This window comes from Myotis myotis, unplaced genomic scaffold (genome assembly GCF_014108235.1).
Source record: "Myotis myotis isolate mMyoMyo1 unplaced genomic scaffold, mMyoMyo1.p scaffold_m19_p_2, whole genome shotgun sequence".
Classification (NCBI taxonomy): Eukaryota; Metazoa; Chordata; class Mammalia; order Chiroptera; family Vespertilionidae; genus Myotis; species Myotis myotis.
This window is the reverse complement of record NW_023416324.1, coordinates 3,026,740-3,043,063: the sequence shown is the minus strand read 5'-3', so window position 1 is coordinate 3,043,063 and position 16,324 is coordinate 3,026,740. Positions and strand designations below refer to the sequence as shown.

The following is a 16,324-nucleotide window of genomic DNA, read 5'->3' as shown; positions in this document are numbered from 1 at the left end:
CTCATGGCCCCCAAATGCCCTCCCCTGCCGGCCTCATGGCCCCCAATTGCCCTCCCCAGCCAGAGGCCCTCCACAGCTGGGCATGGAATGCTTGCCTCGTTGCCAGGGTGACGACACAAGCATTCCACCCTGGCTGCTCTGTGCCCCTGCCCAGAGGCTTTCTGTGGCCAGGGTGGAACACTTGCCTCGTCACCGTAGCGATGAAGCAAGTATTCTGTCAGGCCACTCACACTGCCTGCTCTCAGGGGCGGCCCCCCAGGACTGGGGGACTCCAGTGGGGCTGAGAGGACTGGGTGCCACCATCTTGTGGCTATGGGCACTGCCATCTTTGTGGCGGAGTGATGGCCAATTTGCATATTCTCTCTTTATTAGATAGGATATGCATAACCCATGGGCATAGGCAGAAGTGAGGGAAGACCTGGGGTGGGGCCGGGGCTGGGTAGAGGAAGCAAAGGGTAGGAAAGTGGGGGGCATCTGTAATACTCTCAACAATAAAAACAAATCCTTACACCTGCTCCCCAGATGGGCGTGGAAAGTGGCCCCATCCCCAGGTGGCCTCTCACTCCTCCTCGGAGAGCCACACGAGAAACCACAGGCTTTGCTGCTGCCGTTTATTGTTTTATCACATATTTACATTCCAACAGGAGACCTGTCCATCACTGCCAAGGCCCTTTGGCTCCCACTGGCTCCAGACACCTTGGCACAAGCTGGGGCTCGGGCATCACACGTTCAGCAGGAGGGGCTGGTGCTCCTCATTGGCGGCTGCGCTGGGTGGGATCTCGTAGACGACACACAGGGAGGAGTAGAGGCAACCCAGGAAGGACACCAGGCTAGAGAAGTACATCACCCCATTGGCGCTGCCCACAGCCGAGGTCAGGGGCCCCAGCACCAGCGAGACCAGGATCTGGGCCAGGAAGTACTGGCAGCTGAGCAGCGAGATGTCCACGCCCATGCCACGCCGCGTGCCGTCCGCGCTGGACCCTGCAAACTGACGGGAGGAGGGGGTGTCAGCGGCGGGGCCAGGGACCCGTGTCCCCTGCAGTCCGCGCTGGACCCTGCAAACTGACGGGAGGGGTGTCAGTGGCGGGGCCAGGGACCCGTGTCCCCTGCAGTCCATGCTGGACCCTGCAAACTGACCCGGGGGGGCGTGTCAGTGGCGGGGCCAGGGACCCGTGTCCCCTGCAGTCCATGCTGGACCCTGCAAACTGACCCGGGGGGGGGGCACACCAGTGGCAGGGCCAGGGACCCGTGTCCCCTGCAGTCCATGCTGGACCCTGCAAACTGACCCGGGGGGGCGGGGCACACCAGTGGCGGGGCCAGGGACCCGTGTCCCCTGCAGTCCATGCTGGACCCTGCAAACTGACCCGGGGGGGCGGGGCACACCAGTGGCGGGGCCAGGGACCCGTGTCCCCTGCAGTCCATGCTGGACCCTGCAAACTGACCTGGGGGGGCGGGGCACACCAGTGGCGGGGCCAGGGACCCGTGTCCCCTGCAGTCCATGCTGGACCCTGCAAACTGACCCGGGGGGGGCGGGGCACACCAGTGGCGGGGCCAGGGACCCGTGTCCCCTGCAGTCCATGCTGGGCCCTGCAAACTGACCCGGGGGGAGGGGGGGCGGGGCACACCAGTGGCGGGGCCAGGGACCCATGTCCCTGCAGGCCCAGCAGCCCCGCGCCCACGCACAGCGGGCTCACATTTTCCAGCGCCAACGTGCACAGGGAGTTCAGCCAAGAGTTTAATAATATTTGTGTTCAGAGAGATGACGGCAATGAAAAGAATCCATGACTAATGGGGCGGGAGGGCCGCCTCCTCACAGGGAGGGTGGCACTTTCCCCGCCACACTCTCTGGTCCTTTCTCCTCCCTCTCACCCGAGAGGAAGCAGCCTGCCCGCCCACTGGGCGCTGTGTCTGGACAAACTGCTGCTCGCTGCCATGCCTGTCGCACACCCTGTCACAGCCCACAGCAGGGGGGCCTTTGGGCGGGTTCCTGAGGCTCTTGTACCTCCAGCCTGGTCACATCATCTCCCTCCCCACCCACCGCACCACGTGGGCATGTGGTGGGCATGGTGATGGGCACGGTGAGCATGTGGTGAGCATGGTGATGGGCATGGTGGTGGGCATGGTGAGCATGTGATGGGCATGGTGGTGGGCACAGTGATGGGCATGGTGGTGGGCAGGGTGGTGGGCATGGTGATGGGCATGGTGGTGGGCACAGTGATGGGCATGGAGGTGGGCACAGTGATGGGCATGGTGGTGGGCACAGTGATGGGCATGGAGGTGGGCACGGTGATGAGCATGGAGGTGGGCACGGTGTTGGGCACGGTGTTGGGCACGGTGGTGGGCACGGTGATGGGCATGGTGGTGGGCACGGTGGTGGGCACGGTGATGAGCATGGAGGTGGGCATGGTGTTGGGCATGGTGGTGGGCACTGCGGTGGGCACGGTGGTGAGCATGGTGTTGGGCACGGTGATGGGCATGGTGGTGGGCACGGTGGTGGGCACGGTGATGAGCATGGAGGTGGGCATGGTGGTGGGCACGGTGGTGGGCACAGTGATGGGCATGGAGGTGGGCACGGTGATGAGCATGGTGGTGGGCACGGTGTTGGGCACGGTGGTGGGCATGGTGTTGGGCACGGTGGTGGGCACGGTGATGAGCATGGAGGTGGGCATGGTGGTGGGCACGGTGGTGGGCATGGTGTTGGGCACAGTGATGGGCATGGTGGTGGGCACGGTGATGAGCATGGTGGTGGGCACGGTGGTGGGCACGGTGGTGGGCATGGTGATGAGCATGGAGGTGGGCATGGTGGTGGGCACGGTGGTGGGCACGGCGGTGGGCACAGTGATGGGCATGTGTCTGTGAGCAGGGCTGCAGGGTGACGTGGCAGGAGGTGGTGTGGGTCCCAGCACAAGCCACCCCCACCCAGAGCCACCGCTGCAGCAGGCGGGTGCCGCCCCACACGCCGCCGTGTGCACTGCCTGGATGCCGGCACGGCCTGGCCCTGTGCCCGGACAGAGGTGGCACCTCTGGGACGCTGCCACGCCCCTCCCTGGGGAAGGCGGCGTCCTCGTGGGCACCGCAAGGGGCTCGGGGAATGGGCACGCGGTGACCACATGCGGCGTCAGGGCCGCGGGAGGCCCCTGAGGTGGGGAGGCCGCACCTGAGCCCCCAGCCTCCCGCCCGAGGGAGACAGTGCGAGCGGCCAGAGGCCCTGCGGTCCCCGCGGCCTCGCCTTCCGGGCAGCTCTGCCCAAAGCCGGCTGCGGCGGCCTGAGGCCCGGGGGCCCCCTCCTGGGGCAGGCAGCCCTCCACCCAGACCCCACCCAGCGCATCCACTCAGCCCAGCGCCGGCCTCAGGGCGGCGGGGAAGTGACTGGGGATGGAGGCGGGACAGCACCGGGAGCGGGGTCCCTTGGGTGCTGCTGGCACGGGCCCCGCAGTGCCGGCGGGAGGTGCGGGGTGCACACAGCTCACGCCTGTGGTCACAGCCTCAGGCCGCCCGGGGTCAGCACAGGCCCGCGTGGCCGTGGCCCGCCTGCTGCCGGCAGAGGGGAGGTGGGAGGGGCTGCCCGGGCGGACCGCCGAATTCACCGGGACCCCAAACCCTGAAGACAAGTCAGGAAGCCTCCGGCCTGGACCTGGTGGGTGGGTGGGGGGGGGCAGGCGGGGGGGACGGTGGGGGGGGTCGGGGGGGGGGGGACAGAGGCCCGAACCACAGGGGGTGCGAGACGCTCCACCCTCAAGGTGACCTTCATGCACGTCTTTCAAATCTCAACGTTTCTGCCCAAACCTAGGCTGGGGGCTCGGCTCGGCCGCAGCAGCGAGGCCCCCACTCCCGCCGCCGCGAGGGTGGCCCTGCGGCATCGGCATCACGGAGCGGAGCCGCCACCCCACCCGCGTGGCCCGCGTCCGCAGCGGCTGAGTCCACAGCGAGGGCAGCAGGGCTGGTTCCCGGGGCCGGGGTGGCCAGCGGGTTGGGGTTCTTTGGACTGTGGTGCTGGCCGCACGATTGGTGAATGGGGGGGGGGGGGCAGGTTACAGCGTGGTGATTGTCATCTATTCATTGTGGGGTATTTTCCTCACGGACAGCTGTCGGCCCCCCCCGCCCTGAGCAGTGAGCGCCGCGGGTGGACTGCGGGCGACGCCTCTCGGGGGGGCGGTGAAAGGGAAGCCGAACTTTCCCATAAAGAGGGCGCTGCTCCCACCTGGCGGGCACGGGGTCCTGCTCTGGGCCGTGAGAGTGCCGCTGTTCTGCTCAGTGTGGGTTTGGGGCACGGGTTCTTGTTTGTAGAAACACGGCGTGGGCACAGCGCTGATCTTGACGGCTGGGTTTTTGTGCCCAAGGTGAGCGCCTCGCCCGCCTCACCCGGCCGGTGCCCACAGGTGACCCTGAAGCCTGGCGGGGACACTGGGGGAACCTCCCCTTCCAGCCTCCCAGCTCCCCCCTGCCCATAACCCCCCTGCTGTCCCCGCCTGATGTTTGAAGGGGGCCCTGTATCTCCCTGTGCACCAGCCTCAGACTGCAGGGGGGGCCGCTTCCGGGGGAGGCTCTCTGAGCCACCGGGGGGGGGGGGGGGGGGGGGGCGGGGGGCGGGGGGCGGGGGGCGGAGCCGGAGCCGGAGCGGGCGCCTACCTCCCGGCTGTGGTAGTAGTCACACAGCAGCGAGTAGGGCAGCGTGCACAGCGTGGAGAACAGGATCCCGTAGGTCACGCACAGGGACAGGACCACGTAGAGGTTCCGGGACAGGGTGGCCAGCCCGGTCCCCAGGCCGAAGGCCAGGTAGGCCACGAAGTAGAGCGTGCGGATGCTGAGGCGCTCCTCCAGCTTCTCCAGGATCGCTGCGGGCGACAGGGTGAGGCTCGTGTCCCGCCTCCCGCCCACCCTGAGGCTGGCGGGGGCGTGAGCACGCGTGGCAGGCAGCCTGCCCGGACCAGGCGGCGAGGGACCCCGGACGGCTTCGTGGGGCCAGACCGATGGCAGGTCCTGAGCTGCCACGACAGGTTGTTGAATGAAAGGAGACGGCGCTGGGATGGCCTGCCCGTCGTCATAAAGACACACACCTGCCTTCAATTCGTGTACTCCAACCGCCGACCCATGGCCATCGGACCCAAGGCCATCAGACCCAAAGCCATCAGACCCAAGGCCATCAGACCCAAGGCCATCGGACCCAAGGCCATCAGACCCAAGGCCATCGGAACCAAGGCCATCAGACCCAAGGCCATCAGACCCAAGGCTATCGGAACCAAGGCCATCAGACCCAAGGCCATCGGACCCAAGGCCATCGGACCAAGACCATCGGACCCAAGGCCATCGGAACCAAGGCCATCAGACCCAAGGCCATCAGACCCATGGCCATCAGACCCAAGGCCATCGGACCCAAGGCCATCGGAACCAAGGCCATCAGACCCATGGCCATCAGACCCAAGACTATCGGAACCAAGGCCATCGGACCCAAGGCCATCAGACCCAAGGCCATCGGACCCAAGGCCATCAGACCCAAAGCCATCAGACCCAAGGCCATCGGAACCAAGGCCATCAGACCCAAGGCCATCGGACCCAAGGCCATCGGAACCAAGGCCATCGGAACCAAGGCCATCGGACCTCCCGCGAAGGGCCACCCCGGTGTCCGCCCGGCACGCACCTGAGTAGAAGGCGGCGCTGAAGGCGTAGATGCACATCCCCCAGCAGCCCATGGTGACGCCGCTGTTGTACCTCCGATACTCCTCCGACGTGCGCGGGGCCTTGGGGTCCCCCTGAAACACCACCTCGCCCATGAAGTCCGTGTAGAAGAGCAGCATCCCCTCGAAGGACAGCCAGCCTGGGGGGGCGGGGGGGGGGCGTGACCATGACCCACGGCACAGACGTGGACAAGGCCCCTGTCGCCAACAGCGGGTTTGCCTGATTCTCAAGGAAACGCGCGGACTCAAGACTTAAAGGAGGCACCACCTCTCCTCACACTGAGACCTTCTCTCCCACCCACCTGCCCTCTCTCCCTCCCTCCCCCCCTCCCTCCTCCCCTCCCTCCCTCCCTCCCTCCCTCCCGCCCTGCCCTCCCTCCCTCCCCGCCCTCCCGCCCTCCCTCCTAGAAGGTCACTCTGATTGGCACCCACAGCGCGGGGCCTGGCTTCCTCGGATGCTCCGGCAGCCCCACCGTGCGCACCGCGGGAGGACACGCACATGGGCTTTGCCGGAGGAACGCGAATGCCAGGCCTGTGCGCACGAGGCCAGCCCTGGACGTATGTGGGCACGTGTGGGTGTCCGTCTCTCTGTGTGTGGATGTCTGAGTGTCTCTGTGTGTGAGTGTCTGTTCTGTGTGTGGGTGTCCATGTGTCTGTGTGTGGGTGTCTGTGTGTGGATGGATGTGTGTCTGTATGTAGATGTCCGTGTGTTTGTATGTGGATGTCTGAGTGTCTGTGTGTGTGTGTCTGTGTGTGGGTGTCCATGTGTCTGTGTGTCTGTGTGTGGTTGTCCGTGTGTCTCTGTGTGTGTGTCTGTGTGTGGATGTCCGTGTGTCTGGGTGTCTGTGGGGGATGTCCGTGTGTCTCTGTGTGTGTGTCTGTGTGTGGGAGTCCATGTGTCTGTGTGTCTGTGTGTGAATGTCCATGTGTCTGTGTGTCTGCGTGTGGATGTCCGTGTGTCTCTGTGTGTGTGTCTGTGTGTGGATGTCCGTGTGTCTGGGTGTCGATGTCCATGTGTCTGTCCCGGCTCGAGGTGAGGCCCACCAGCCTCACAGGTGCGACAGTGACATGTCACTTAATCGTGAGCCGCTTGAAGAGTCTGGGAATGAGGTTTGGGCTGCAGAGACCCAGGGTCCCTCTGAGCTGCACACCCGGGTTAGCCCGTGGCTGCCGACGGTGGCATCTCTCTGGCTTCCCCGGGAGGAGCCCGCCGGGCAGTCCCACGCCACGTCTGCCCCGTGGTATCCGGGAGCTAAGTGAGCACGGGGGTCCTGGAAGGCATCCCTGGGCCCCCACGCAGCATGACCCCCGCCGGGGCGTGGAGGGGGCCGTGCCCCGAGCTCACCCAGGAAGTGGTTGACGCACAGGCTGCGCAGCGCCCAGGGCATGTGGCAGATGGTGGAGCAGAGGTGCCGCATGGACAGAGGCGGCCCCGCCGGCTCGCTGGGGCCCGGCAGCTCGCTCTCGTACTTCACGCCGTTCAGCAGGATGTTCGCCACCTGGAAAGGGAGCCCACGGGCCCCATCAGAGCCGCCAGCCGCCCGCGGAGCAGACGCAGGCGTGGCTGGGGGTCGTCTCCCCACGGGGTGAACGCGGAGGGTTTCAGGTCTTCTCTTCCGAGACGTGGAGCCGCAGAGCATGGAGCTGCGTTTGGGGGGCCGCACCTGGGCCCAGGAGGCAGCACCTCCCGCAGGGAGGACGTCAGTACCTTCCCCAAAAGGGGAAACACACTCGAAATGAACAAAACCCGGGCAGTTGCAGCACAGGCTCTAGGAAGGCCTCTCGCCCACCAGGGCAGTGACGGCGAACCTTCTGAGCTCGGCGTGCCAGCATTTTGAAAAACCCGAACTTAACTCCGGTGCCGTGTCACATGTAGAAATTTTTTGATCTTTGCAACCATAGTAAAACAAAGACTTATATTTTTGATATTTATTTTATATATTTAAATGCCGTTTAACAAAGAAAAATCAACCAAAAAAAATGAGTTCTCGTGTCACCTCTGACACGCGTCATAGGTTCGCCATCACTGCCCTAGAGGGTGTGAGAGACTGATCCCGGGCGATGGGGCACCTCCCTCTGGACGGCGGGGGCGGCGGCGGAGGGGGGGACTCCTCTCTGCACGGCGGTTCGGGGGCCAAGTGTCACTGCGAACAGACACACCTGGGCCCTGGTGAAGGCTGTGTGTCCCCAGACACCCCACTGGCCACGGAGTGGACACGCCGAGTGGGGCGAGACTACTGAGGAGGCCGCCGCCCACTGGCTGCCTGGCTGATGTCAGACACCACCCCGGCCAGGTGCGCTGAGCAGCAGGTGTCCCTGAGCAAAGAGGAGCCGCTGCTCTGGCTGCACGGCTGGGGGGGGGGGGGGGGGGGGAGGGGGGGGGGGACGGGAGGGGGCCTGTGCTGGGTCAGCACCAGGGATGGGATCCGGGAGGAACAGAAAGAGGAAGGAAGTAGCCGAGGCGCTGGTTCAAGGTCAGCCCCGCCCCCGAGGAAGGAAGACGGCAGCCACGCCCACCTGAGGCCCCACCCGGGGGGGGGGTGTTTAGCTCAGGAGTTTTACTTTCTTCCAAGAACTGATTCATAAACCCCACTATGTCGAGAATGAACATTTTAAAAAGGATGAAAAGGAGACTGTCAGCCATACAGGAAGTTTAGTTTAGATTCTCAACAGACAACCGAGGGCTGGAAGCCAGTTTGAGTTTTGGGAAGGGGACAGGGGACAGGGGACAGGGGACAGGGGACAGGAGGGCCTGCGTTGAGCAGAGGCCTGATGGCCGCTGTGGCCTCGGGGCGGGCGAGGGGAGCGATGCCCGGCCCCTCAAGGCAGGGTGTCTCTGCTGTGACAGAACCAGCGGGCTTCCTAACCCTCCAGCGATTTTCGGTTCTTCCGACCCTTCCCAGATCCGGCTCCCGTGGCGCGGGCAGCGCCTGGCAATGCCCTCCCAGGAGATGAGACGACGACGAGGTGATGAGAGAGGCCCTGGGCCACAGAGCACCAGAGAAGCAGCCGGGAAGCGGTCCCGCTGGGGATTTCACAGCAGCCCTGGCCGCTGGGCTGGGGGTGGGGTGGGGGTGGGGGGGTGGGGGTGGGGGGGGGGGCGGTCGGGGCGTCCATGCCCGGAGGGGTTGCCCGTCGGGGCACGTGCCAGAGTTTCTGGCTCGATCTCCAGTCGAGGGCGCGCAGGAGGCAGCCGATCATTGTTTCACTCTCACATCGATGTTTCTCTCTCTCTCTCTCCCTCTCCCTTCCTCTCTCTCTAAAAATCAATAAACAATTGGGGGGGGGGGGATGTCACAATGAAGAGAACATGAAAAGCCACCTCCACGTGTCTCCAGCTAACCTCCTGTGAAACCAGGGGTCTCCCAGGCCCGGAGAGGGGAGGCCTGGCTGAGGACCCGGCTCCCCTCTCCTTGAAGCCCCCCCGGGGCGGCCCGAGGGCAGGGGCCCCAGGCCTCCTGTGTGGACTCAGGAGGAGAGAACACAGTGGCCTCTTCGCGATCGGACGCTGACAGCTGCTCAAATCCCACAAACCAGCATGCAGCCTGTCAGCCCATCCCTCCGACACCACATACGATGCCAACAGCCTTCCGGAAGGTTCCCCGCCTGCACGGACGCCGCCGCTCACTGCCCTTTCGCATCCGGAGGTGTGACAGCCTCCGGGTGGTCAGCTAAGGTCAGACACCGGCACGAGGAGGGCCGGAGGCCGGAGGCCCAGCAGCGTCCACCAGTTCCCCCTGCGTTTGTCTTTCAGGAACGTGGGCACCAGATCCCGCGGCCGGCGCGGCGGGCGTTCCCGGGAAACGGCAGACACCGGACACGCACACAGCGCGGAGGAGCCGCCTGCAGGACCGGTGGCCGCCGCCGCCGGGAGAGCCGCCCCTTTAGCTGCGGCCGGTGCGTGAAGCGCCTCCGCCCTGGCGGGTGCTCCCCGCTCACCTGGCCCAGATGTCTCTCGACACATCATCCTCGGCCCAAATTATCCACTTAAAACTCAGCCTGTCTATTGGGCCAGACCAGTGGGCGGCAAACTCATCAGTCAACAGAGCCAAATATCAACAGGACAACGACTGAAATTTCTTTTGAGAGCCAAATTTTTTAAACTTACACTATATAGGTAGGTACATTGTGATTAACTTAATTAGGGTGCTCCCAAGGCTTAGGAAGAGCCACACTCAAGGGGCCAAAGAGCCGCATGTGGCTCGCAAGCCGCAGTTTGCCGACCACAGGGCCAGACATTTAGTTAACTCACCCCTAATGCCTGGCCAGGCCAGGCCAAATGACTTCGCGGGCTTTCTGTGGCCCCCGGGCCAGATGCTCCCCACCTCTGGCTCAGCCCACCAGATGGCCGGGAATTTCTCTCCAGATTGGCAATCCCTCCTGTTGTCTCACTGACGAGGGCCACACCCCGACCCCCCTGCTTTTACCTGTTGACTGAAGGTCACGTTCCTTCTCTTGCTGGTGTCGGGACCACCTCCTCCGGCCGCGTCCGGGAGGGCCAAGGTCTGGGGTCTCTTCAGGATCCCGGCCGATCGCGGCTTGGAGGTGTCCAGGGAGCCCACCCTCAGGACGTCCGCGTCACAGCTGGTGGTCAGGGCCACCTCCCGCCGCTGCCCGAGGCCGCTGTCCTGGCCGAGGCTGCGGTCCTGGCGGTAGAAGGCGTCGGGGGCCCGGGGGAAACTGACGCTGAGGGCTGGCCGCGGGGTGCCGCCCGGGATGGCCAGGTAGCCGCCCGGGGTGGCCAGGTAGCTGTCGTGGCCGCCCGTGAAGCAGTCAATGAGGACGCTGTCAATGTGGGAGGTGGCAAAGGACGAGGCGAAGGCGCTGAGCCCGGTCGGGGAGCTGTCCCTGCTGAGGAAGCTGCCGTACTTGGGCGTGAGGGGGCTGAGCGGGGAGATGGGGCTGGAGAAGCTGGCATACGGGCCGTTGTCCGGGTGACCGGGCACGGAGCCTCCGGTGCCCTCCTGGCCCAGGACGGGCGGGGAGGGCGGCAGCGGGAGGCTGGGGCTCTTCATGGGGGGCCTCTTCTCGCCCGGGGGCCGCAGGGGCCTCTCGGGGATGCTGAGCAGCGTCAGGGCGGTGGTGACGCTCAGGATGACGGCCGTGAAGAGGAAGATGACCCGCAGCTGCCCGCCCAGGGCTCGCCCGAAGCCGGTCCTGTCCCAGTGGATGCCCCCGACCACGTACCCGAAGCCGCCGCCAAGCCCTGGGGGGGGGGGGGCGGGAGGGAAGCTCGGCTCTCACCCCAGGCGCTAAATCCCTCCCAGGACCCGGGGTGTCCTCCTCCCAGCGACACCCCAACAAAAGTGAGCATGAGAATGGGGTTCCCAGGGACCGGGTGGAGCCTAACCGCAAAAATAACAAGAATCGGCCACATAGAGCAGTGTCCATCACATCAGCGCGGGCCATTGCGGAGACCTGGCGTTTGAGACACGCATTTCCGGCCACGTCCGTGCTCACGCGTGGGTTCGAACTGCAGCCGTGTTTAGACCAGGGCGCGCGGAGGGGCCGCCCGGGCGCACGGGGGCGGCACGGGAGCGGACGCACCTGCCAGGAGCGCGTGGATGCTCAGGCCGCGGTCCTGGTCGGCGGGGCCGCACACGTCCATCATGTAGGCGTGGCTGGGGCTATCGGCCGAGTCGGCGCTGAAGTCCATCAGCACCACCCCGCACACGGTGAGCAGGAGGCCCCAGCGGTGGTCGCCCGCCGAGTCGGCCAGCGCCGCGCCCAGGTCCCGGCCGTTGAGCAGGAGCGAGAGGCCCAGCAGCGCCCCTGCGGACAGAGAGACGGTCACCGCGGGAAGCGCGGACCGGCCCCCGCGACGGACATCCGGACTCTTCAGGGCCCAAGAATTCCTTTCTAGTCACATTCCAAGCAGAGCCCCTGGCCATGCCACCTGCAGACTCACCAGTTTTTGTTTTTGTTTTAACTTGGATCGGGGTTTTCTATGGTCAAGTAGAGCAGGAATGACATGAACTTAACTCGTTAAAAATAAACACATGACCAAAGCCATCTGTTCTCAGAGGCCACGGGCCAGGGCGGGTGGCCCGGCCGCAGGCCAGTGGGGTTATCTGGCTAAGGGCTTCCGTCAGCACTCCTAGGTTTTCCTACGAGAAGCACTGAGGGCTCTTGTCTTTTCTTTCTTTTTTTAATTTCAATCCCCGAACAGACCTATGGCCAGGACAAGAATGAAAGGGCGCCTCCGTCCAAACCTTGAGGTACATCGGTCACTCCAAGCACCCAGGAGCGGCTGCAGAAGGAATCCTGGAACAGAACGGGCGGTGGTCATGCCGGGGTCCCCGCGGCTCAGGGCCCCACAGACACAGCCTCTGACCGTCCCCGCGGCTCAGGACCCCACAGACACAGCCTCTGACCGTCCCCGCGGCTCAGGGCCCCACGGACACAGCCTCTGACCGTTCCCGCGGCTCAGGGCCCCACGGACACAGCCTCCGCCCGTTCCCGCGGCTCAGGGCCCCACGGACACAGCCTCCGCCCGTTCCCGCGGCTCAGGGCCCCACGGACACAGCCTCCGCCCGTTCCCGCGGCTCAGGGCCCCACGGACACAGCCTCCGCCCGTTCCCGCGGCTCAGGGCCCCACGGACACAGCCTCTGAATGTTCCCGACATGCCTGCGCTCGCACGTCCCCAGGGTCTCAGACGTGGGGAGTCAGCGATAAATCGCTGCGCTGGAGACAAAAGACAAACAGACCCTCGGAACCACTCTGCTCCCCTCATTCCTCGTAAGGCCCTTGTAACTCACTAAGAAGCCATGACCTTGGGAATTCAAGCATTTCCAGGACCTCCCAGACCCAACCCACGTCTAGTGTTCGGCTTGGACTCTCTGGTGTTAGCTTGGCACCAGATGGCGCTGGTCTGTGGGGGATGGAAACCCTCTTCTCTAAGCTGGTTTATTTTTTTTTTATTTTGTTATTTAAAAAATATTACTCTCTCTCATCATTGATGTTTCTATCTCTCTCTTTGCCTCTTCCTCTCTGAAATAATATATATGTATATATAATTATTTATTTAAATATATTTTTATTGATTTCAGAGAGGAAGGGAGAGGGAGAGGGAGAGAGAGAAACATCAGTGATGAGAGAGAGTCATTGATCGGCTGCCTCCTGCACACCCCACACTGGGGATCCAGCCCACAACCCGGGCATGTGTCCTGACAGGGAATCGAACCGGGCCCTCTTGATTCCTAGGTCAACGCTCAACCACTGAGCCACACCGACCGGGTTACAAGCTGGTTTAGACAAAGTTTCCTAAAATCCGGGGGCCGGCCGGCCATGCCTGTGCTTCCTACGGCCCCAGACTGATGCGTGGACTTAGCTCTTGCTCCTCCCTTGTCCCCTAGGGACCCACGAGCTGCTTCCACGGAGGCTCCGGGGGCACCGGGAGGTTTGGGGGCACCGTGGGGCTGCGGGCTCACCGAGGATGGGGCTGATGAACCACACCAGGCTGTACAGCTGGTCCGGGAGGCCCATCTGCAGGAGCACGGGGGTCACATAGGCCGTCTCCATGGCGTAGCTGAACTCGATGCCAAAGAGAATGCAGCCGTTGAAGAGCAGCTCCCGGAAGGACCTCTGGGGGTGCAGGTCCCCGAAGTCCACCAGCTCGATGGGACACGGGGTATTGGGGGGCGGGGGCGGGGAGGGGCGAATGCACTTCCTCCTCCTGGGGTGTCGTTTGAAGTTGTTGGCCCGGTGGCTGATGTGCCGGGTGGCAGACCCCACGTAGCCCGAGATCGGGGACCTCCAGAAGTCCTGGGGTGCCGCAGCGGGGAAGAGGGCCTCTCCCGGAGGGGGGCTGCTCGCGGCGGGGATCATCGCGAGGGGGGCCGCTGGCAGTTCCTGTGGGGAAAGCCCATTCGGAGGCCAGCGGTTACTCACCCGCCTCCACTTCGAGGGCCAGCTTTCCCGGGGGCTCCCCTCCGCTACCCCGACTGCACCCACTTGCCCTTTCCATTTGGGGAAAGTTGAGTTCACAGTGGGGAACGCTTGGAGTCCATCCATCCACATAGCCACCCACTCTTCCTCTAGCCCTCCCATCTGCCCATCCCCTCTCAGACAAACATACAAATAAGCATACATTCACCCATCCCTCCTCCTTCCCATCATCCACCCACCCTCCCTCCCATCCCCTCACTCACCCATGCAACCTTCCATCCATCCTCCCATCCTCATATGCGCCTACCCATCCTCTAGTCCAGCGGTTGCCAACCGGTGGCCACAGACCACTGGTGGTCCATGAGGTCTGAAAGGTTGACAACCACTGCTCTAATCTACTCGTCTACCCTTCTAAACATCCGCCCGTCCGTCCGTCTGTCCATTCATTCATCTACCCATTCATCCTTCTGGCCATCTTTCCACCCACCTTCCCACCCACGCTCCCATGCAGCTGAGTACGGAGTACGCAGGCACTGGCTGCAGAGATAAAAGAGACATCGTTCTTGCCCACGAGTTGGGGGGAAGAGGGGAGGAAAGGCCTTCTAAACAGGAACCACCCAGGTAAGCAGCGCAGGTGCAACATGTGGGCCTGACGGTGGTGCAGGGAGAGAGGAGCCATCAGGCAGGGGCTAGCTGATCACCGAGGCCCTGAAGACCTGCTAAGAGATGGATGCCATCCCCAGAGGACAGGGATGGACTCAGTCGGCTCTCACCTCCATAAGTGGCTTATCCCGTGGCCTCAGACATCCATGCTCTCCTCTACAACAGGAACAGGTGTACCCAAGAACTATGTGCACCAACCGTCCTTCGTGACGAATATACTTCATATGTGACCACCACATCAGGTTTTAGAATTTGTTCAAGTTCACCCCGCTGTCTGAGTTCCCCTGGTCTAGCTCAGGCCCTTGTACATCCTACATAATAAAAGCCTAATATGCTAAGTGTCCGGTTGACCAGCCGGCCATTCAGCCAATCAAAGTGTAATATACTAATGATATGCTGAGGCTGCTCAGCCGCTCGCTATGCCATGCACTGACTACCACCGGTCGACCAGTCGCTATGATGTGCACTGGCCACCAGGGGGGCAGAAGCTCTGACTGGTAGATTAGCTTGCTGCTGGGGTCCGGCCGATCAGGACTGAACGGGACAGGCCAGACACACTGTGGAGCTCTCCCACGGTCCCTCCCCGGCCCCAATCGTGCGCCGGTGGGGTCCCTCGGCCTGGCCTGCGCCCTCTCCAGGACCCCTCAGGGGATGTCAGAGAGCTTGTTTTGGTGGATCCCACAGGCCAGGCGGAGGGACCCCACTGGTGCACGAATCGATTAATAAAGATACACCGTGCCCATGCAATGTGAGTGCTCAAAGCGACCCTCCTATGAGCCAACTCCTTTCCTCCTGTCTTCCTCTTCTAAAGGGAACCAGTCTTCCTGCCACGGGGTCACCCAGGGCCGCACGCCTTCCACACTCTTCCTCCCACCAGCTCTCAAGGTTAATGCCTCGTGGGCTTGAAGCAGGAACTTAACAATCTGATGACTGAACTGTGGCCCCTGCGTGAGGCCAGTTGACCCGAGGAGCCCTGGTTCCGTGGGCACCTGCCTCTACTCCCTGCGAAGCTGGAGACAAACCCTGCGGCGCCCGGAGCAGAGGAGTGACTTAGCGTCCAGGACTGGCCTCGGGAGGGAACCAGCTGCTGGCAGCCTCCTCCTGCTTCAGCCTCGCCCTGACCCTCCGCAAAGGCAGACGCGGGGCTGTGATAACCTGACCGGGGCTGGAAGGTGCCACCCAGGCCCCTGCGGCGGGGCCCGGCCTGGCGGGGAGTGCGCCGCGGAGGACACCTGCCCAGGTGACTCAGGAACAGGCCTCCCGCCCGCTCCTTCCTCGCGGGAAGCGATGCGTGTCCCCACCTGCTCCCTCCTGCGCCAGAGGCGGCCGGCGGGGCCTCCGTTCACAGTTCAAGCGACTGGACATCCAGGAACAAAGGTCGCAGCTCGGATCACCCGGGGCCTACCCGCCTGCCTCCCGCACAACCCGCCGCCGGGAGCCGCCGGAGGAGAGGGTGGTACCTGCGCGTCCAGCCGGGAGGCATCCCTCCTGGAGGCCCGGCTCGCCCGCCCGCCGCCCGCAGCTCAGTCCCGGTCGGTCGGTCGGGGTCGCAGCCGGCAGCCCCAGGCCCACCGGCAGCCGCTGCAGCATCACCCGCGGGGCGGGGCCGTGACGTCACGGCTGCATCCTCGCCGCCGCCGCCGCCGCCGCCGCCGGGCCGGTACCCGCAGAGCATCCTTAAAGCGGCACCGCCGCCCCGAGGCGCTGGACCCCGAGGCGCTGGACCCCGAGCTCAGCCCCCACCCGCTCCGGGCGCACCCTCCCCCCCACACACACACCTTTCAAGGCCCCGAAACAGGCGCTATGGCTTCCGGGGGGTGGGGGGCGGGCCGGAGGCGCTCATACCACGGCCAGCCCTTCTCTACTAAAAAAATAGTAAAACTGTATTTTATGACTGTGTGGTTTATAGATGAATATATCGATTCTATATGTTAAAACATTTCCCCCTGGTCTTGGAGGTCTCGTTTTTTCCTTCTGATTTCGAAAGCAATGAACTGGTTTTGTGGATCCCTAACCGCACTGTGGGCCCTGGGCACGGCCGCGTCAGGAGGGACCAGGTGGCCCTGCCTAGAATATTCTACCACAGTCACTTATTCGC

General features: G+C 63.9%; 1 protein-coding gene across 2 annotated transcripts; it reads right to left on the bottom strand.

Moving 5' to 3' along the window:
- Positions 1 to 527: 527 nt before the first annotated feature.
- SLC45A1 (solute carrier family 45 member 1) lies at positions 528 to 15,815 on the bottom strand. Of its 2 annotated transcripts, XM_036352382.1 has the most exons (9): positions 15,687 to 15,815; positions 13,107 to 13,527; positions 11,847 to 11,939; positions 11,223 to 11,447; positions 10,103 to 10,881; positions 7,021 to 7,174; positions 5,639 to 5,815; positions 4,630 to 4,835; positions 528 to 988 (listed from the first exon to the last, which is right to left on the bottom strand). In XM_036352382.1, the coding sequence occupies exons 2-9, from the start codon at positions 13,501 to 13,503 to the stop codon at positions 722 to 724; spliced, it is 2,298 nt and encodes a 765-aa protein (XP_036208275.1). In that variant the 5' UTR covers positions 13,504 to 13,527; positions 15,687 to 15,815; the 3' UTR covers positions 528 to 721. The 2 variants fall into 2 exon arrangements, with proteins under 2 accessions (XP_036208275.1, XP_036208276.1); XM_036352383.1 differs by lacking the exon at positions 15,687 to 15,815 and having other exon boundaries at positions 546 to 988; positions 11,888 to 11,939; positions 13,107 to 13,160.
- Positions 15,816 to 16,324: the final 509 nt, after the last annotated feature.